We start from the raw sequence: 21,807 nt of genomic DNA on the forward strand, positions 1-21,807 counted from the left end.
ACCTATTTAATCAGCCTGAAGTCCCCTTCCCCCCGTTTAAATTTTTCCTTGCCCATCTCTCCAGCAGAAGAGCTAAAATAATTACCTGCAGTCTCATTTTTCACTTTACTACATGCAGATGTTGTGTGGTTGGGTAGCTAGAGACTGGCTGGGCGGGGCCTGCTCTGATGCAGCGTAGGCATATGACAGCAATAGCAGCAACAGCAATCACAGGGCTTCACCAGGCAGCGTTTGCTGCAATATGCTGATTACCACTTTCCTAGCATCCAGCAAGATTCCACAGCAGCAACCACTTGGAGCAGACTCTGCATGGGAGCTTGTTTAAGGAGTATGTGACTAAAGAACTGGGTTATTCTTTAACAGCAGGAGAAGTGCTTGTAGATTCTGCATATAGATCCCTCCTGTGGGATTTTTTTTATTCTTAATTTATTGGCGCTTTTGCCCCCTTTCTTTTTTCTTTTTTGATATTAGTATTATTTATTATTACTTCACCCTCCCAAAATCTGTGCTACATCGCTCTCTCTCATTATGCTGTGCTCAGTAGCCCAGTCTGTTCTCCGCCTCTGCTAGGCAGTGGCAGCATGGATGGTGCTCTTGTGACGACCTCTGCTGATTCTATCAGTCCACTGCGGATAGGCATGCTGAGTAATCCTGCTGTAAATGGGCGAGGACACGGACACACGAAAAATTAACCACAGCTTTCTCCGAGACCACAACTATGTAACTGAAGGTAACATACATGTTGTCATTATGCTCTTCATCTGCTCTTGACTATCTGTGCTTTCTAAGCAAAGGATGCACTGCCATGTTTGAATATGTGTTGAAAAATTTTTTTGGATAGGAGCTGGTACAGAATCAGTTTGGATTTGCTAAACCCAAAGGGTATTCTATCATACCACTGCAATATACTGAACTATATGGGCTAGAGAGGGTGTTGTTACAGCACGGTCAAGTTGTGCTAACCCAGTATGCAGCACCTTGCATTGCATGCCTGGCAGATGCATTGGAAAAAATGAGAAACAAGTGATTGTTTAACCACAAAAAATAAAAAAGCTTGGTAGCTCAGAAGTCAGAGGAATAATCTGTAATGTTAACTGTACGATGGTTTAGTAAGGTTGTGCATCTCACGTTGACAGTTGTAGTCAGAACATTACAGAAATTGCTGGGTTGGTTGTTTCCTTGAGAACAGTATAAATTTTGAAGCAGTATGTATGCATAATCTTTGGAATACTAGTGGATTCCTCCCAGCCTCTATGTAACTGCAAAGGATTAGAGGAAAAGAGAGAACTGCAGTTTGAGTCTTTCGATAGCTGGTGGCTTGTTACATAAAGGAGAGTGCTTGTGCAGGTGACAGATATTTTACACTGACATCCAACTTACCTTCTACCCAGATAAAAATTTTGGTTCGTGATACTGTACAGCTTCATGTTTAATTGCTGAAAGGTTGGTTGTAAAAATAGGCCATGATGAGATTGAACATAAGAAATATATACCGATTTGTAGGTCATGGACCTCTGAATATGTATGTGTGTGTAGTTTTTACAGTCTTTTGCAGCAATTGCGGCAGTATTTTAGGTGTAGCCTTGTGTAATAAAAGCATACTTAACATGATAGTCACTTAGTATTATTTGAGTCTTAATCTCTGGGTTGTGTCATCATTTGATCAGTGTTCAGTCATCTAGTGCTGTCATGCTGCATCCTGAAATTTGATCATCTGAGACTTGCCTGCTTATTTGTGATTTGCATTCTTTTTCAGGATGTAGAGCACAGCAGGGTTATTTATCTGCCTGAGGAATACAAAGCAGATTTTTGCAAGAGAAAATAACAGAACGCTGTGCTTGTTCTCTCTAAACGGTACTATTTGCCACTATAATCATTTGGCAATCATGCCTGTAGGTATTTCTTGCTTTTTGGTACATGTTTTCTTGCATTTTCCTGTGTTTATGGATCATGTTTTACTGTTTCTAAGGTGCTTTGCTTACTTTTACTCTTGAGGTGTGATTACTTAAGATGATATTGGAAGAAACTTTCTCCTAAATTTATACCATAGTTACAAAGATGGCCTGCATAACCGGTACAGTGAATTACATGTTCAGGATTTTAATGCATGTTGGTGCACTTGTGGGCCTCCTGGAGGTGAATACTTCAAGATGACAGGCTACATTTTGATATGTTTAATAGTTTTGGTAACTTTAGTGAAATGTTCCCTTATGGTTTTTGTAAATCACATTTTGTAAAATACGTATGCATGTTGCAATTTGAGGACTTTTTTTAAATGGTCTTATTAGCATTGCTGTGTACACTGTTGACTCACAGATTGGCTGTGGCTCACTTTTCAGATTCAGCTGATATTCAGACCAGAAGGTAGTAATGCTCCTCCACGGTTGTTGCATGTGGGCTGACCTGCCTGAATCTAATCAGAATAACCCTCCCAACAGGAACATCAGCTCTGGCTATATTGTCATTATGACCAGCAATCCTGATGACATATTGTGTGGATGGAACATGAAGCATGGCAGAACAGATAATTCTTGTATGGAGGAGTTGCTTCAGCAACTCCATCTAGTGTCACACATCTCAGGGAAAAAGGCTGAACTGAGGAAGACTGACATACTATACAACTCTTCTCTTCTCCTCCATTATCTTATAAACTTCACTCCTCAGAGATCAAAATACATATTGAAAGACCTTATGGATTAATATCAAGAAGGAAGGAATCTTTCTTTGAAATCACCTTGCTCTTGAGGATGCCTTTACTTTTACATGACTAGATCCACCCATAATTCTAATCTCTTATGAATGTAACTTTGTTAGACTACAGGAGCAAGATTAGAAAGGCAAAAGCACAAAATGAGCTCTGATTAGCTACAAGCATAAAGAGAAACAAGAAAGTTTTTTATAAATACATTAAAAGCAAGAGGAAGACCAAGGATAGGGTAGGCCCGTTGCTCAGTGAGGAGGGAGAAACAGTAACATGAAGCTTGGAAATGGCAGAGATGCTTAATGACTTCTTTATTTCGGTCTTCACTGAGAAGTCTGAAGAAGGAATGCCTAACATAATGAATGCTAGGGGGAAAGGGGTAGGTTTAGAAGGTAAAATTAAAAAAAAATGAACAAGTTAAACATCACTTAGGAAAGTTAGATGTCTGCAAATCACCAGGGCCTGATGAAATGCATCCTAGAATACTCAAGGAGCTGATGCAGGCAGTATCTGAGCCATTAGCTATCATCTTTGGAAAATCATAGGAGATGGGAGAGATTCCAGAAGACTGGAAAAAGGCAAATATAGTGCCCATCTACAAAAAGGGGAATAAGAACAACGCAGGAAACTACAGACTGGTCAGTTTAACTTCTGTGCCAGGAAAGATAATGGAACAAGTACTTAAGGAAATGATTTGCAAACACTTGAAAGGTGGGAAGCTGATAGGGAACAGCCAGCATGGATTTGCAAAGAACAAATCATGTCAGGCTAATCTGATAGCTTTCTTTGATAGGATAACGAGCCTTGTGAATAAGGGAGAAGCAGTGGATATGGTATACCTAGATTTTAGTAAAGCATTTACTAGGCAAATACAACTTAGATGGGGCTACTATAAGGTGGGTGCAAAACTAGCTGGATAACCGTACTCAGAGAGTAGTTATTAATGATTCTCAATCGTGTTGGAAAGTTACAACAAGTGGGTTCCGCAGGGGTCTGTATTGGGACTGGTTCTGTTCAATATCTTCATCAACGATTTAGATATTGGCATAGACAGTACGCTGCTTAAGTTTGCAGGTGATACCAAGCTAGGAGGAGTTGCAACTGCTTTGGACGATAGGGTCAAAATTCAAAATGATCTGGACAAATTGGAGAAATGGTCTGAAGTAAAGAAGATGAAGTTTAATAAGGACAAATGCAAAGAGCTCCGCTTAGGAAGAAACAATCAGTTTTACACGTACAGAATGGGAAGCAACTGTCTAGGAAGGAGTATGGCAGAAAGGAATCTAGGGGTTATAGTGGATCACAAGTTAAATATGAGTCAACAGTGTGATGCTGTTGCAAAAAAAGCAAACATGATTCTGGGATGCATTAACAGGTGTGTTGTGAGCAAGACACGAGAAGTCATTCTTCTGCTCTACTCTGCGCTGGTTAGGCCCCAGTTGGAGTATTGTGTCCAGTTCTGGGCGCCACATTTCAAGAAAGATCTAGAGAAATTGGAAAGGGTCCAGAAAAGAGCAACAAGAATGATCAAAGGTCTAGAGAACATGACTTATGAAGAATGGCTGAAAGAATTGGGCTTGTTTAGTTTGGAAAAAAGAAGATTAAGGGGGGACATGATAGCAGTTTTCAGGTATCTAAAAGGGTGTCATAAGGAGGAGGGAGAAAACGTGGTGTTCTTGTCCTCTGAGGATGGAACAAGAGGCAGTGGGCTTAACCTGCAGCAAGGAAGGTTTAGGTTAGACATTAGGAAAAAGTTCCTAACTGTCAGGGTGGTCAAACACTGGAATAAATTGCCTAGGGAGGTTGTGGAATCTCCATCTCTGGAGATATTTAAAAACAGGTTAGATAAGTATCTATCAGGGATGGTCTAGACAGTACTTGGTCCTGCCATGAGAGCAGGGGGCTGGACATGATGACCTCTCAGGATCCCTTCCAGTCCTACCATTCTCTGGTATAGGGGGGTAATAAAAATATTTGCATCTTTATTCAAAGATTTTGGTCATTTGAAATATCCTCCAAAGATAACATTTCTCTTTCATAAAAGCCTCAGGGGAACAATAGCCATCATACATTATCCTATCACTCTTCAGTACTGTGCATAAATTAACACAACATTCAGGCAAAGAAATAAGATAGCATTTTGGCATACAATTTTTTTTTTTTGACAAAACCAACTCTTGTCTTAGGTTTTGTTTGGTAGGGTGTTGTGACAAAGTCAGTCTTGTTCCTAGGCTTCTGGCCTCTATTCAGTCCACTGGTTCCACTTAAAGGCCCAGTTGCCCTCGCTGGGGTGAGGCGTGGTCTGGAGGGAACCTGGCCCCCACCCACTCATGCCAGGTTTTGACCCGGGGACCCTAGGCAGTGGGAAGGGCTGACTCCCTTAGCCCTTGGCACAGCAGCTCTTCTCCCTGGGCCACTTCCCAAGACAATTGCCCTGGTACTCTCTCCAGGCTGCAGCAGTAGCAAGTTCCCACTCTTGATCTGCTGAAGCTCCTCACCCTCCCTCTGTGGTTTCTGGTGTTCCAGAGCCTCTCCTCTGTTCCTCTCAAACTTGCTCTCTCCCACTACTCTGATCTCCTCACAATCTCTCCCCACCCTTCCCTCTGTGAAGAGCTTTTAAAGGCCTCTTATTACAGCAGTCATGGAGTCAGCTGGCCCCAATTAGGCTGAGCTATCTCACGCCCAGCTGTGTGTGATTGCCCTGCTGGTGCTTCGCAGGCCCTTCTGCTTGTTTGGGCTCCCTCTGAAAAGGCCCTCCGCCCTGGCCCTGCCACAGTGTAAAAATAAATTTATTATAACCCACCTGCATGACCATCACACTAGATCAAAGTAAAGGTTTTTGATCCAGTTGAGTTAAAATAAACAAGAACATTTTAAAGAACGTTTTAAAAATCACTCATAGTTTTGGTGTATTCGAGTCCATGTGTATTAATTCTTCAGACATTTAAATCTGCTGTAAAAGATGCTTTCAATCTTCACTTCTATGCCTGCCACCCCATACAACAAACGAAATTCATTTCCAGAAAGAAGGCATTTCCTTAGGGAATATAAATCAACAGCAATAAAGAGGGTATCTGAAATTAACTATTAAATTGTTTATATCCCTCCCTCTAATTTAGTACATTGATAACAGTACTGATATAAAGCTAAATGACTGACATTCAAATTCAGACCTTCTTTGAAAACTGTCTGCCAATTCTGGCTCATTCTGGTCATGCTATTGAACCTGTTGATTTCAGTGGTATTATAGGTTGAATCTCTTTAATCCAGCACCCTCTGGACCTGACCAGTGCACCAAACAAGAGAATTTGCCAGGCCACAAGAGGTCAAAATTTTCTAGCAGTGTAAATAAGAGCTAAATAACAGCACAGAACACTGAGAGCCAGGACTGGTGGCTGTAAGCAAACATGATGGGATCATGGAAAACTTGGCCACACCTGCCATAAGTGGTCATCCAGATAACTAAAATCATGCCAGATTACGGATAGTGCTGGATTAGAGAGGTTCAGCCTCTACTGGCATGAGCGAATTGCGCAAGATTTGAGCCTGTACTTTTGCCACTTTTAATGCCAAGGTAGCTCTTCCAAGCAGCATTATTTATTGCACAATTAATTATCTGGGTTATTTATAATTCACCTTTACTTTTTTTTTTTGTAAGAATTTAGGTCGTTTTAAAAACTTCTAGGTTTCAGTGTAACTGTCTTGTTTGGACTTGATCGGGCTCTTGTGTTTGCAAATTTCTACTTAAATTCATTGCATTATACAAAGAGCATTAATTGGGCTGTTTTCTCAACTTAACTCATTAAAGTGTTACTGTTAAGTGGGTTTAAAAACACAAAAAAACTCAAATGTCCAGTTGAAACATAAGCTGTATTTTGCAAAGTTTTCATGTGTAAGAAGTACAGGTATATATATTTTTAAAATCTAGTTCTGAATTTCAGTGTTGGATTATGTTTTATCACTACTGTGTCTGCTCCTGCATCCTAACTTCTGGACCTGTGGGAACAGTTAGGAATGTCATTTTAATCAGAGAAGAAGCTTTTCTAGTGTTGGAAAAATATCTTGTAAAGATTGTGTACCACTTCAACAGCTCTAGAGCATTGCCTTTGAGAGGAGTTGGGAAGCAAGAAGTGACAGATTTACATAGGCCAGAACAAGAACAGAAGATCAGGGTTATTGTGACACAGACTGAAATAGAGAAGGCAGAAGATGCTGTTTTTCAAGTTAAGAAATGGGGAGACAGCAGAAGGAAAAGATTGGAAGCTCTTTGGGGCAGAGAATATTCTTAACATGGAACTTCAACCATGTCCAGGGCCTCTAAGTATAATTATAATACAAATAACTAATAATAAGCAATCAGGAAATTACCCATAGAAATGAGAAGTAGAAGAGAATATGGAACAGTGTTGTTTAGAAGGGATCAGAAAATAATAGCGACAACAAGAAAAGGCTAAGCCCAGTGGGGCCAATAGCCCCCAGAGGTCCTGGGACAAAATGGAAGGGGGGCCTGGCTATGTACTCCTGGAAGGGGCAGAGGTCAACGGTGGAAGGGGCAGTCAGTCCTTAGCACTGCTCAGACTGTGGTGCTGGGCCTCCCACTCCTCTGTCTTAGCTGTGTAGACTGGTGGACCAAAGATGCTAGAGCACATCAAAGGGGCCTACAGCTCCAGCCACGACTACTGCCAAAGTAGAATCAGTGGTAGCGATGGCTGCAGCTCCAGGCCCCTCTGAAATGCTTTCCTCAGGGCAGCTGCCTCCTTTGCCTCCCCCCAGCCCCCATCACTGGGCCTGGCTAAGGCATTTCTGGGACTTTTCACATATGTAAGTTTAGTTTGCTTAACAGTCCCAGGAAAGTGAATGGGACTAGTCACATTCATGAAGTTAGAGCACCTTTCTGATTTGGGACTTAGATGAAGGGGGGCAGGCGGTGGGTGGGGAGGAAATGGGAATGGATAAAATTCAGGTTAGAGAGCTCTCTTTTACAATCTGTTTTTTGTTTTTCTGGGGGAGAGGATATTTTGGGGGCAAAGCATGACATAGCTCACTAGGGCACATGCACTATGTTTCTGGAGATTCTGTGTTCAGCAATTGGCAATAGCAGAGAGAAAATTAACTAAAATTCATCACAATGCCTACAAAACTTTGGGGCAGCAGGGTGGGGTTGAGGATCATGGGAGAAACATCTCCAAGACTAAGATTACCTGGAGAACTGGTCCTCACAAAGCTTTTCAGGAAGTTGGTGGCATTGCCAACCCCAAGTGTTTTAAATCCAAGTGTCAGGCCTGCAAGCAAAAATCATGAGATTGGCTTAAAAAACACGGTATTTTTAAAAATGTGAAGTCTATTTGAAGTCAGTATAGCTGTATGGAATAACTGTGGGCAGACTATGGCCTTTAATGTGCACCCATTTATATAGTCAAATGATATAGTTCTAGAATTTCTTTTTATGTACTATAGATTTTATGAAAAGATGGTCACCATATTAATGATGTATTAACCTCTTTAAATGCAATATGAGTATGTGAATTATTAATAATGAGGCATAGAACATAGCAGTCATAGTTTCAACTATTGAAAATAACTTTACTGTATGGCAAGAAAATGCTAACTTAATGTAAAATTTGGTAAAATATGTACGTATTGGAAACATTCAATGGCTTCATAAATATTTTGGAGGGAAATCAAAGCATGACACACACAAACCAGGATGTCTGTCTTGTGTAGCCCTTACTTTGAGTAACCAATGTCTATTTCTGTTTAATCCAAGATGGAGGAAATTGTCCGTCTTCATCTGCCAGGAAGGAATTTATCTTTAAGCTAGTTATGAGTAACTATCTTAAAAGGTAAAAGATCTCCCTTACTTGATGAAGGTATGGCCCCCCAGAGAATCTTCTGCTCCAATAGACATGCTGAGTGTTGTCAGTTAGCTTGTGTGTGAGGCAGGGTGGATTGATTTAAATCAAGGCAATTTCAATCATTGATTTAAACCACCAAGGAGAAATCATTGTTTTAAATCAAGTTTCCCACTGATGCTACTTCATGTATTTCCTCAACAATACTGCAAATCTAATGACTAAAACATGTTAATTTACAACTCAGTGCAGCATTTTACACACTGAGGGAATATACTTTGTGTACTTTTTTATGTTACTTGATTTTATTAATGTAGGAAATAGTACTTTTGTCAAGCAATACATTAGCAATGGTAAGAACTAAATATGCACAAACATGGTAGCACTTACATTTTATTAAACTAAAACTTAGCTTTTACATAAATGCTTCACCTTTGCAATTGCAGCACTCTCCTGAGTGGCTGTCCTTAAATGTTTTTAGTGTGTTACTAGCACATTTATGCAGAATTTCTTGGGTAGTTAAGTAAAGCAAGTGGGAGGCTGGGACTGGGTTCTTTGCTGTGGGGAGATTGGGGGAGTGCCTTCCCCTGCTCCAGCCTGAACTGGGAGGTGGGTGGGTCTGGAGCCGCAGGGCTTTTCCCCAGCCCCAGTGAGTGCAGCAGGGGGGAGGCACTTACAGGACTGCTGAGGTGTGGGGGAGGGGCTGAGTTGCTTTTCCATGCTCATGGTGAGAAGTGCAGGTGGGGAGACAGGGTGTTGAAGGGGGTGCTGGGCCCGCAGCTGCAGCCACAGTGCTTTTCCTGGGTGAGAGCTGCAGGTGGAGTCAGGGCTGGGGCTGCACTGCTTGTGCAGGGGGGCCAGGGCCAGGGCCAGGGAAAAGTGGCACAGAGCTACAGGAGTAGGTCTGCGACCAGGGCTGGGGTTTTGATGCTGGTCCCCAGCCCTGGTGGAGCTGGGGCTGGGCCACTTCCCCTGGCCCCAGCCTGAGCTTTGGGGTGGGGCAGGACTCCAGCATCTCTGGCGGAGAGCTAATTGCAGTGTCAGTACAGGGGGAAGGGGGGGCACAGGCCTCTCCCTGTGCAGCACTTTGGCCGAACAATGAAGGGAAGTGTTTGGGGAGGGGGGCACTGAGTTGTCTGGAGGCCGACGGGTGGGGAATCCTCTCTGCATGTGGCTGCTCTTTTCCTGCAGCGGCTGCCCCGGGTAGTCTCTCTGCAGTATTGCTCTGCCCTGTGCTCACTGCCCCCAGTGGTGAGTCTGATGTGTGTCGTCCCTCCTTTCTGTGCCCCCTCCCTTTCCATGCTCTGGAAAACTTGGATTTCATGCACTTCCTGTTTTCCGGGCACACCCACCTCTGTCCTTGGTTTAAGTTGGGGTAAGAGGAAGCTGCATACCACGTTGCAGTTGTAGCTCTTGTGGTTTAAGCGGAGTTCTCGAACAGAGTACAGACAGACATACTGTAATGTATATTCAAATAAACAGATGATTTTAAAATGATTTATTTTTTAAAATCACTGACTTTTATCCACTCTGACATGAGGTTTTGTACTCTGTACCTGCCCTGCAACGAGCTGGCTGAGCAGACTTTGATCATACTGCCGAGAAAGGCCATAGACTCAGGCCATGGGCCAAGCTGCTCAGCCAGGCTTATTGCTGATGAAACACAGCACTGGTCCACTGATGTGGACGTGCCCATGACAATGGAGTCTGCAGAGGGACTTTCTGCTGGCTCCTTGCTAGCCAAAGGCGATGCTCCTAAGATCTCTCTTGTACACATTCATATAAGCAAGTTAGGTATAACATGCCTGACATAGTTAGCAAGTCTGCACCTCCTACCAGATGATTTGAATAAAACATCTCCATTCATCTTTGTCCTCCTATCCTTTTCTTTACTCAGGGTCTATGTGTTCCTGTATTCTCTCTCAGGGTTGTGTTTATGCCATAACTCTATGTTTGTTGCACCTGTACTAGCCTTCTGGAATGTGTTAACATGAGCACCCTAGTACTTCTCAGGAATATCTGTGCTTTAGAAGTGCTACCCCTGCTTTTGCCAAGTTCATGTACTGGACAGTGAACTTGTAAGCAAGCAACTGTCTTATGCCAGGGGCTGACTTACGATCATAGCATGGCCTGACTTAGCTGACTGTGGTTCAGGCCTCAGGTCTTACACCAGTTCCTGTACCTCAGTCTCTCTCCTTCTACCTGCCTATACAGAGGCTTGTAGGAATTGCTGTACTGGAATCAGAACTTGTCCATTATCCCGCCTTTCAGGGCAGCTAGTTCCAGATGCATCAGAGGAAGCTGCAAGGGACAGGAAAACGTGCCCATGGGGAAAGTTTCCTTGTAATCTTCGGTGATTAGGATTTGTTTTTTGTTCTGAAGATCGAGGATTTATAGTTTTTTAAATGAGTTTTCTGTTATAACTTCCGCTGTTCTCACTGATCCTCATTTGTTGCTGTATTCTGTTTCCTTTCATATCAGAAATGAATAGCAGTGAACCATGATCAATCTTGCTTTCTCCCAGAGCTTCCAGTTCACTTGCAGCTTTTGGATAACGCTATGTGCGGTGTATCCAATCAGTCTTTCATCTAAAATGTGGATCAAGAAATTATTTTGGATGGCCCTGAAACGTTCTGGTTAGACAATATTTATTCCATCCAAATGGTAGGCACAGTCCTGTAGCCCTTATTCATATATTTTTGGGAACGTGGCACTGGGTGCAGGATCTGGCTGAAAGATAATTGCAGTGTAATAGTATTTGTTGCTTAGACTATAGAGTTTACATATTCAAAGAACTCCGCTAACATCTTTTTTCATACCACTTCTGTGAGGCACTGAAAAGTGTTGTCAACTCTATCATTCAGTGACCCGCAGACCTACAGAGCACATTAGCAGCAGAGTCACAGCTAGATTTCCTGATTCTGGACTGGAATTTGGATCCTCCTGACTCCTCTGCCATTGCCTTTACTCTAGACCAGAATCAGCATGAGACTTTAGCATGAATTTGCTGTTGGTTACTTGAAAGATGACCTGTTTACGAAGGTCACTTGATATACCCAAGAGAACATTTAAAAATGCACTGTGTTGTGAAATGTTTTAGGGCTTGGATGAAATCTTTGGAGCTTGTGGCTGGAAAAAGTAAAGTCCTTACTTATTAATACTGGGGTATGTAGGCAGGGAGATTCTTCAGTGCTTTGTAGCTTGTGTTTTCATTAGCACATTTACCCAGCGTTGCTCAGGTCCTTAACTCAATTATTTTTTGAAAAAGTCAAAAAGAAAATGCACATGCTTGATTGAAATGATTATAATTTTCAAAAATAGGGCGTGAGAGCAAAGTGCACAGCTCGTCTGGCCCCTGCATTCTGCAGCCAGAGTAAGGCATGCAGCAAACTCATAGAATCATAGAACAATAGAGCTGGAAGAGACCTAAAAAAGCCATCAAGTCCAGACCCCGCCCTAGACAGGACTAAACCCCTCAGATCAGCACAGCCAGGGCTTTGTCGAGGCGAGACCTAAACACCTCCAGGGATGGAGACTCCAATACTTCCCTGGGTAGACCATGCCAATGCTTCACCACCCTCCTAGTGAAAAAGTTTTTCCTAATGTTCAACCTGGACCTTCCCAACTGCAACTTGAGACCATTGTTCCGTGTTCTGCCATCCGTGACCACTGCGAACAGACTCTCTCCAGCCCCTTTGCAACTTCCCTTCAGTAAGTTGAAGACTGTTATCGAGTCCCCCCTCAGTCTTCTCTTCTGCAGACTAAACGGACCCAATTCCTTCAACCTTTCTTCATAGGTCATATGCTCCAGCTCCCTTATTATTTTGGTCGTCCTCCTCTGGACCCTCTCCAGTGTATCCACATCCTTCCTGTAACTGGGGGCCCAGGACTGGACACAGTACTCCAGATGCAGCCTCACCAAAACTGAATAAGGAGGAATAATCACTTCTTTGGATCTCCTGGCAATGCTCTTGATGCAACCTAAAATGCCATTAGCCTTCTTGGCTACTATGGCACACTGGTGACTCATGTCCAGCTTCTCGTCCACTACAGCTCTGCACTTTCCCTCCGCTCTCTGGTGAATGCGGACAGCCAGCAGTGTCCCTATATGACTTTGGGGTTGGGGGGGGAGAGTTTCAGCCCCCACCTTCTGCCCTCCTAAAGGGCATCTGGGGACTGGGAGATGTAGGGCTGGGGCAGTCCTGGACCAGAGGTGGGGCAGTCCTGGACCAGAGGACCCCCGTTAGCTCTTGTCATCTACCTGGTAATTGCCTTTTCTGTATGATTTTTATGAGACACCATCCTATTCCAGGCACATCCCATTTTCCTAACACAACCAAAACTTTATGTTGCTTTAAGTTTTGTCATGAGAGGAGGCTGTATACTGAATTTAGTGGTCCTAGTACTTACTGTTAGGAGGCATTCTTGAACAAACAGATTGACAAGCTCTCAAATATATAGTAACAGAGAGGAAGCCGTGCTAGTCTATACACTATCAAAACAAAAAGCAGTCAAGTAGCACTTTAAAGACTAGCAAAATAGACCATAGCCAGACCAGAAGAAGTGGGTCTGTCCCACGAAAGCTCACCTAATAAAGTATTTTGCTAGTCTTTAAAGTGCTACTTATTGCTTTTTGTTTCAAATATATAGTTGATGTCCACCTGTGAAAAGAGGGTCTAAAATGTTTCCAAATTAGAATGCCATGTATTTTTACTTTCATTTTGCAAAAGTATAAATTATGACAACACTGGAGAATTACATTCCTATTTAATTTGGGCACATGCTTCTTCTATATTCTACATCAGAGCAATTGTACACATTTTTTCAGAAGTGGTAAACGTAGTTCTTTTGTGTACTGTTCTTTGAATAAGAACTTCTTAGTCTCACACTCAAGTATTTGCTACAAAGAATAATAGGTACTTAATATACAGTGTGGAGACACTGAAGTAATGAAGGAGATGACTAAATAAAGGAAGGGAACTATCTAGCATAAAAACATGGCACACTAGGATGACCAAGTTATATACTAGTTCCCCAATCATGACCCTTACAAGAAAACAAGCAAGAAGCCTAAATATAAATTTCCTGTTACCAGAATTGCCAACAGGCATTTCACTGATAGGAAAGGTCGCTTGTTTGTTTCAGTAATTATTTAAAAAAATAATGAAATCTAAAGTTTAAGAAGTCAACAGTGCATGTATAAAATGTATATATAAAATATTGATCTGTGCAAGCTTCGTGGATTTTCTTCTAATTGAAACTGACAGTTCAAAAGCACTGAATAATGTAAAACTAAAGAACCCAGTGCAAGCTGAGCAGCTGTCATTGTTCACTGTAGGAGTAGTTTATTCAGAATATTCATCATTATGAAAAGGAAAACATACCTTGCATTATATTTTATTTTCCATATAGACCTTAAGTCTGAATGTATTTCACTAATGTATTACATACGTAAATGGTGAATTCAGAGTTCAATAGAAATGATCCTTGTATGAATTTAAGATGTGAAACATGATAAAATAACACTGAATATTTTATAGTAGAAAAAGACCTGAATATCTTTATGGCAGTCATAAAATGATAATCCATCATGACTGCTAATATTGCATTACTGTATCATTAGTGGTTCCTGGATCCTTGAGTTCTTTGCCTCTGCTTAATTTGCCCACTTTAATGAGGATTTGACTAGAGAATTTAGTCTAAGGCAAGATGTTATTTACTGAATGATATCAGAGTTGTTTTGGGGCAGGGAATTGATATTTCAGTAGGTAATGCAACTTTCTAAGTTAATCTGAAAATTACAGCAGAGTTGAGTGCCCAGCCTTCTATTTTTAAACAAGAAAATATTTTGGCTGAAGTGCATTATACCCTCCCACTGTGTTTAGGATCTTCCTTGTCCCAGAATCGTGTACTTTTTGGAGATTTGTGTGTATTAGGAAATGCTGTGACTCTGAACGTCTTTACATTAATGGACATTTTCTCTATACTTTTATCCCATGTTAGAGTTGTGTAATTCTTGTACGGTAGTGAAAAGCAGGAAAGTCACTATATGTTATATGTTAAAATCATGAGAGAATTTTGAATGGGACGGTTGTTTCTGCTGAGGGACTACTGTCAAGGTAGTTGTCTGGATTCTAGATACAAATAATAAAGATGCCATTTTGACTACGTGAACTACGACAAATTCAGTTAACAAAAACGTACATCAAGGGACTGGATACCCCAATGAAATCCTTCAGCACAGCGCAGTTTGTGCAGTTCACTGGCTTTTGTGAACTATTTGTACAACAGAGGTTTTGTGTCTATAATGCCTTCTCTTTCACACATACACATTTATTTGTAGGAACAGACAGAAATATGGTACTGTGAATATTGTATTAAGTTTGCATGGCTTATAATTATCAACATGGGTGCTAAAGCAAGGCACAGAACTGTTAGTTTTAATATTCTCTATTTGCAGTTGTTTGAAAAACTGATGTCTCGGATCCTTCAGTGTACTGTTTCTTTTTCTGCTTATTTGGCATAGCCATTAAAAGTAGTTTGATTGCACACACTGGCACTATATTTACACAAATCCCAAGGCTAACACTGTTATGTTGATGGCATTATTGACAGTCAGAGTTCATTATGAGTGCTATGGTGGGTACTAGTTGAAAATAAAGTTAATCAGGGTTCAGTTTTTAAGAAATTATTGCTTTTCTCTCTGCCTAATAAATTGCTTATTTGTTAATCATTAATCCCAGTGTTTAAATACACATATTTCAAATAAACAAAGAAATAACTGACAATAAAATGACATTGAATTTTCAATATTTAGCTTTTAAACCATGGTGTGGTCAGCAAGACCTCAGACCAGTGCTTAATTTGTAGTGAAAGATGTGCTAAGCCCTGAGCAATTTTTTTCTACATTCATAACTGATACGGTAAATTCAGAAGTGCTGACGCTCAGCTCTGGCAGGCTCTGGTACAAATTGAGCACTGCCTCAGGCCCTGATTAAGTAGCAAAGGATTTGGGTTTTTGTAAAAGTTGGCATTTTTCAAAGTTCTATACTAAACCTTTGAGTTTTAAGAGCATTTATGACTATACCATTGTGCATTATAACAGAAAAACAAATCTCTCAGGGGCCTGGCCACATGCTGCCCTCCAGCATGTGGTATAGAGCACATGAGAGTGGAACAGGGGAGGAAGTTCAGCAAAGTATGGGGGAACAACATCTTTTCTGTGTACCTCTTTCTTCCCTGGGAGCCGATGGAAGCCCCTCTGTGCTGTGCTGTTAGGGCTATCCAAGCTGAGGGGTGGGGCTAGGGGATAAAGATGGACCTGTTTAGGCATCTATTTACTGCTGTACACTTCCTCAGCACTGATGGAAAATCATGTGTTAGCTCATGTTCCCTCAGGGAGGTAGGAAAGCAACTGTAGCAGCAAGGTGTCCTTAGAGCCAAGCTCTCAGAGGTATTGGGGCCCTTGAAGCAATATGCAAGTGTTGATTTCCCCTCCTTCCCCATGGATTTCAGAGTCTGCATGATTTTCCTGTCAATTCCTCTCTTTCTTACTGAGGTTACCCATTCACAACAGGAATTGTACAGGGTGAACTTAGATGCACGTGCTGAGTACTGATGGCTCTTTCTTGTGTGTGTTGCTCCGGGAGGAGAGTATTTAGGCCACATAGTTACAGGTTGCCCTGTGTTTCTGAAGTACCTGCAAATAAAATTTATGCATGAAGAATTTGCTCATTTTAAAAATTATATGGCCAAATGCAGTCATGAATCTTGCAAAAACGATTAGAGCACATCTTACCTAGATGCTAAGAGCTGCCTATGTGAATAGTGGTAGCTGACAGAAAATATTCACTGTTGCTGAGGTCTGTGTATTTTGGTAAGGATCAAACTGTGAGAGAAGAACAAGAAATATAACAGTAATACAAGCATGAAACTTGTGTCTTCTAAGCCAGGGTTAGCCATTTTCAATTTCTGTTTAATCACTGATAAATACACTCTCAGGACCTTTCTATCACAATTCCTCTTAAATGCCAATATCCTTCTCTTTCAATCTACAAAATGAATTGTTGTCCACTGAAAACCAAGAAATTTGTACAGATTTGGGGAATTAGCAATTCTGGTTCCAAAAGTTAAACAGCAAATAGTTTAAGAAGATAAGAATGGCTATTTTGGGTCACATCAGTGATGCACCTAGACCAGTCTCATGTGTTCTAATAGTGGCTGATGCTAAACACTTCAGAGGGAATGAACAGAACAGGACAATTATTGTGTGATTGTCCAGTGCCAGCTTCTGGCAGTCAGACACTTAGCAACACCCAGAGCATGGTGTGACAACCTTGATCATCTTGGCTCATAGCCATTAATCGACCTATCCGCCATTAAATTATCTAATTATTTTTTAATCCACTTACGCTTTTGGGCTTCACGATATCCCATGCCCATGAATTTCGCAGGCTGACTGTGCATTAGGTAAAGAACTTTCTTATTTTTGTTTAAGACCCGCTTAACTTCACTGGGTGACTCTTGGTTCACATTTAACATTATTCAGTGGTTCAGAGGTTAACATTTCCTTATGCTTTCTTTATCCCCTTCATGCTTAAGAGCCTTTAGTGAAGCTTTCTGAAAATCCAATTACACTGTACCTACTGGATTACCTTTGACCATGCTTATTGACACTCTGACAGAATTCTAATAGAATTTTAGTGAGGCATAATTTCTCTTTACTAAACCTGTTTTGACTCATTCCCAATATACTGTGTGTGTATGTGACCAATAAATCTGTTCTTTACTGTTGTTTCAATCAATTCACCTGATACTGAAGTGAGGTTTACCAGACTTTAACCTCACCTCTGGATTCTTATTGTTTTTTTTTTTTTAAAATCAGCCCTTCTTTAGCTATCTGTCAGTCATCTGGTCTGAGGCTCACTTAAGCAATAGGCATCAGAGTTTTGCAGTTTAATACTTGAGTTACTTGGGAAGTTTTCAGTGAATACCCTCTGGTCCTGGTGACTTATCCTCTTTAATTTACCAGTTTGGTCCAAAACCTCCTTTGTTCACATCCCAGTCTGGGACAATTTCTCAAATTTACAGCTTAAAAAGAATGGCTTGTGTGGTATTCTCCCTTACATCTTCTGCAGTCAAGACTGATGCATACAATTCATGTAGCTTTTCCACAATAGTCTTGTTTCCCTTGAATATTCTTTTAAGTTTGATCTCCCAGTGGCCCCATTGATTGTTTGACAGTCTTCTTGCTTCTGATGTATTTAAAATAACTTTGCTGTTAATTTTTGTCTTTTTGCGAGTTGAACTTCAATTTTTATGGAGGGGGAGCTGCCCAATTATATTTTACATTGACTTGCTAGAGGTTGTTCTTTTCTGTTTTGCTTACTAGTGCTTAACTTCCATATTTGAAAGGATTTTTTTTTCCTCTACAGTCTTTTACTGTGTTTAGACTTGATGGCATTTTGGGTCCTCTTAGGGTTTTATGAAGTGTCTTTTTATTTCCAGTATGTATTTCGTTTGAGCTTTTGTTACGGTGTTTTTAAAAAAGCTTCCACACAGTTTGCACACATTTCACTCTTGCGACTCTTCCTTTTAATTCCTTCTCATGGCTGTTCAGCTGTAGTCACTTTGACCAGTTGCTGTGCACCACTTAGGACTAAATCAATAATTGTCTCTCCCCTTGTGGGTTCCAGAACTACCTGATTCAAGAAGTCATTAATGGTGTCTAGAAATTGTATCTCTTCATTTCATCCTAAAGTAGCACATACCCCATCAGTATGGGGATGGTTGAGTCCCCCTTTATTATTGAGTGTTGTGTTTTTGTAACCTTGCTGATCTTCCTAAGAATTTCATAATCACAATCACCATTATGATTAGGTGTTTGGTAGTAAATTTCTACTGTTATGTTCTTGTTGTTTGAGAATGGTATTTCTTTATCCATAGAGATTCTGTAGTGCAATTTGATTTAAGATTTTTGTGGTATTTAACTCTATGCTTTCCTTCTTCTGTCACCCCACTTCCCCAGCAGCCAACTCCCCTGACTTACTCTCTCATTCCTATATATTTTGTACACTGGAGTTAGTGTGTCCCACTGATTATCATAATTCAACCAAGTTTCTGTGATGCCTGGCATTTCAGTGTAGCCAGATCTGTCCACCACTGAGGAAGGCCACACCTTCTTTCAGTCTGGCCTTCTAGAGTACACTCAAAACAAAGAAAGGTAGATGAGAAGCACTTGATTTGGTGCCAACTACCAAGCAGGGAGGGGCTGCAAATAGGGCTCTGCCTTGAGTCATTCAGAGCTGTAACCCCAAACATTAGTCTAGGGTGCCCTGGCAGAGATGACTGAGGAGCCCAGGTGTCCTACCTTAAGGAGTGGGGGAGTACTGCCATCATAGGGGTGGAAGACTAGAGCCCGTTCTATTCTACTGTATCCCAGCCTCAGGCACTAGCAGTGGCAGAAGGGTCCACCACAGTGAGCAGGGAATCCGTCTGCAACATACTGACCATGCTTCTGGCAACAACACAGCCAGACAGAAGTCTGAGCCCTGTGGCTTCTTCCTACTCTTCCCCTTGGATGTACGTACATCCAGGGGTTGTCTCCATGGGATACAATTCAAATGGTAGTGGTAGCAGCTCCTCAGCATCAGGAATGGCAGGGCTCTCTGGAAGCTCAGCCTCAGGACATGACCCTGATCCAGCGGTGCTCAGCCTGCCAGCCTTGGTACAATTGGCCTCAGCACTGTGCCCAGGCAAGCAGAGGGACCACTAGCACCACTCTCCCATGTATAAGACAGGCCTATCTTTCCAGCACTAGTCTTACTTCCCAGTGCCATGAAAAAGGTGGTCTGACTGGTACAGCTCCCCCTCCAGGAGATCTAGCAAGGCCCTGCAGTCAGCCTGCACCACACTGAGCCTGCCCATGCTGAGTCCCTCCATCACAGCCCTGTTGACTCCAGCCCTCAGATGGGACTGTCAGGTTCATTGTTGATGGACTCTGCAGTGCCAGTGGTAGTGGAAGAGGACTTAGAACTTCCCTCCACACCATTTTCTAATCTTTGATTCTGTCTAGATATATGTTCTGTGCATGTCCATAAGTGTCCATGCTCTTTTCTCTTGTTGGTCTGTGTTTCCTGGATGCTTAAGGGAGCCCAGTTTTCTGTAGGGTGCGCCAGATCCCTTTATTCTCATTAGCATTGATGAGCAACTTGAATCCTGTGAGTAAGACAGTATCTGAAACATATGTGGCTTTATGGTATTTTTATGATGTAATATTAATCTTCTGGGAAAACTTGCACAATATTATCACTTGATGCATCTAGTCACGTAACCTTAGGGGCATTGAATTATTTCCCGGTCACTCATGTCATCATTTCTTGTCTCAAAGTCCTAAAAATAGCTGAGCTAAAGTGTCTTGCAAGCTTTAACTTACAATTTCTTGCATTTTGGCTTGTCTTACTGATGTCTAATACATAGTTCAGTATTTAAAGGAATCACTTTACACTTTACACCCTACAAATTAACTCTAAATGATATACAGCGAATACTATACCGTATCATAACATCACACAATAAATGAATAATAATGAAAATCATTGGCTAATAAATCTTGCCCTGAGGGTTGTCTTTGTCTGAACTGTGTGCTCCTCTATACTTCTGTATCTTTCCCAGCCTGTGATTTAAAATCTCCTCTTACCTTTTCAGTTGTATATGTCATTATAGATGGGTCATTAGTGACTCCATAGTTAGGTGGCGTTGAAATTTGCCCATAAAACAGGAGTAAAATTACTGCATTTCACACTTTAATTGAAGTCATTTTCCACTGTGGCACAATAACTCTTCAGAGGACAACTGAGTGTACATGTTTTTCTTTAGTAAAATAAATACTTCATGGGTGACAATTTGACAAGTTTTCTACTTCTTTAGTCTTGTAGCGAAAAAAACCCTACTGTTTGCCACAGACTCCAATGTATACATACTAGTCTGTTCACATTCACAGAGTCAGACACTGTCTGATAACATGTAGGATTATAGGGCTCTTGTGATACATAATCTGGGTTTTGCCAAAGTTAGCCATATTCAGTCTTCTGTTCTGTAATTTTTACGTAAAAATTACTACCAACTTCAGAACACTCACTAGCATAGATGATCCTTTAACATTGTTTTCCAAAGGATTTGGAAAAAAAAATCACTCAGCTATCATTTGCAAACTGACAACATTCTATGCAATCTGACGCCTGATTAATTCTACACTCCCATGACAAAACTTTACGGGGCAACTGTGAAAACCACACCAGATCTGTATTAATCATCAAAATGTAGATATAACCAATTAATGGGGTCATAAAAGAAGGCAGACTTTTTGTTGTTCAGGATGAGGGTGATGATAGGTGGACTGTCAGTGAGGGGCTGCAGCATTGTAAGTCAGAAAGGAACAAGGGAAGTGATCCATGCAGCCTGGCTGGAGAGTTGAATGACATACCTGTTGCTGTTGAGGGTTTCTGCTGATTTGCTTTGCAGTCTCGCAGTTGTCATGCAGAGAAACAAAGCTTTCTGCATTTGAATTTGTATAGAAATCCCATGGAAGCCTGCAAACCAGCATCCTTGGAGCTAGCAGTATTGCATGTTTCTGAAAATGTTCAAAACAGGAATTGAATGAATCATTTTCAGCTACATGCTGTTATTAGAGAAAAAATATCGTGTCTGGGCTTGTACCCCCCTCAGTCCCCGCTCCCTCCAAGCAGCTGCTATCAGGGGTCACCACTGAAGACAATATTCAACATCCATGTTGAGTAGTGACAGAGAGGTAGCTGTGTTAGTCTGTATTCTATCAAAACAAAAAAGCAGTCAACTAGCACTTTATAGACTAATTGAGTCTGTTCTGGTATGGCTATGATCTGAAGAAGTGGGTCAGTCCCATGAAAGCTCTCTGTTTTTTGTTTTTTTTTTTAATTTATTAGGTGATGAGCTTTCGTGGGTCTGTCCCAAGAAAGCTCATCACCTAGTAAATTATTTTGTTAATCTTTAAAGTGCTACTTAACTGCTTTTTTTGTTTTCAACATCCAGTGCTAAAATGAATTCAGCTTCTTTGAACTGCAGGAGTAACTCCTTTGGGTGGTAGCTATAGAGGACTTGTACCCTGTGAACCAGTCACTAGAGAAAGAAGTAGTCCAGTAGCTCTTTAAAGACTAACAAAATAATTTATTAGGTGATGAGCTTTCATGGGACAGACCCACGAAAGCTCATCACCTA

At 41.3% G+C, this 21,807-nt stretch overlaps 1 protein-coding gene across 6 annotated transcripts in view; it reads left to right on the forward strand.

Annotated features, from left to right (window-relative positions):
- Positions 1–205: 205 nt before the first annotated feature.
- PPP2R2C (protein phosphatase 2 regulatory subunit Bgamma) overlaps positions 206–21,807 on the forward strand; it is a 214,807-nt gene continuing 193,205 nt past the window's right edge. For 3 of the 6 annotated variants that reach the window (XM_074992459.1, XM_074992464.1, XM_074992463.1), the window contains exon 1: positions 206–730. In XM_074992459.1, the coding sequence (XP_074848560.1) occupies positions 661–730 (70 nt within the window). In that variant the 5' untranslated portion in view covers positions 206–660. The remainder of the gene's footprint in view (positions 731–21,807) is intronic. The other 3 variants (XM_074992460.1, XM_074992461.1, XM_074992462.1) reach the window with 3 other exon arrangements.

This window comes from Carettochelys insculpta, chromosome 4, assembly GCF_033958435.1.
Source record: "Carettochelys insculpta isolate YL-2023 chromosome 4, ASM3395843v1, whole genome shotgun sequence".
Lineage (NCBI taxonomy): Eukaryota > Metazoa > Chordata > Testudines > Carettochelyidae > Carettochelys > Carettochelys insculpta.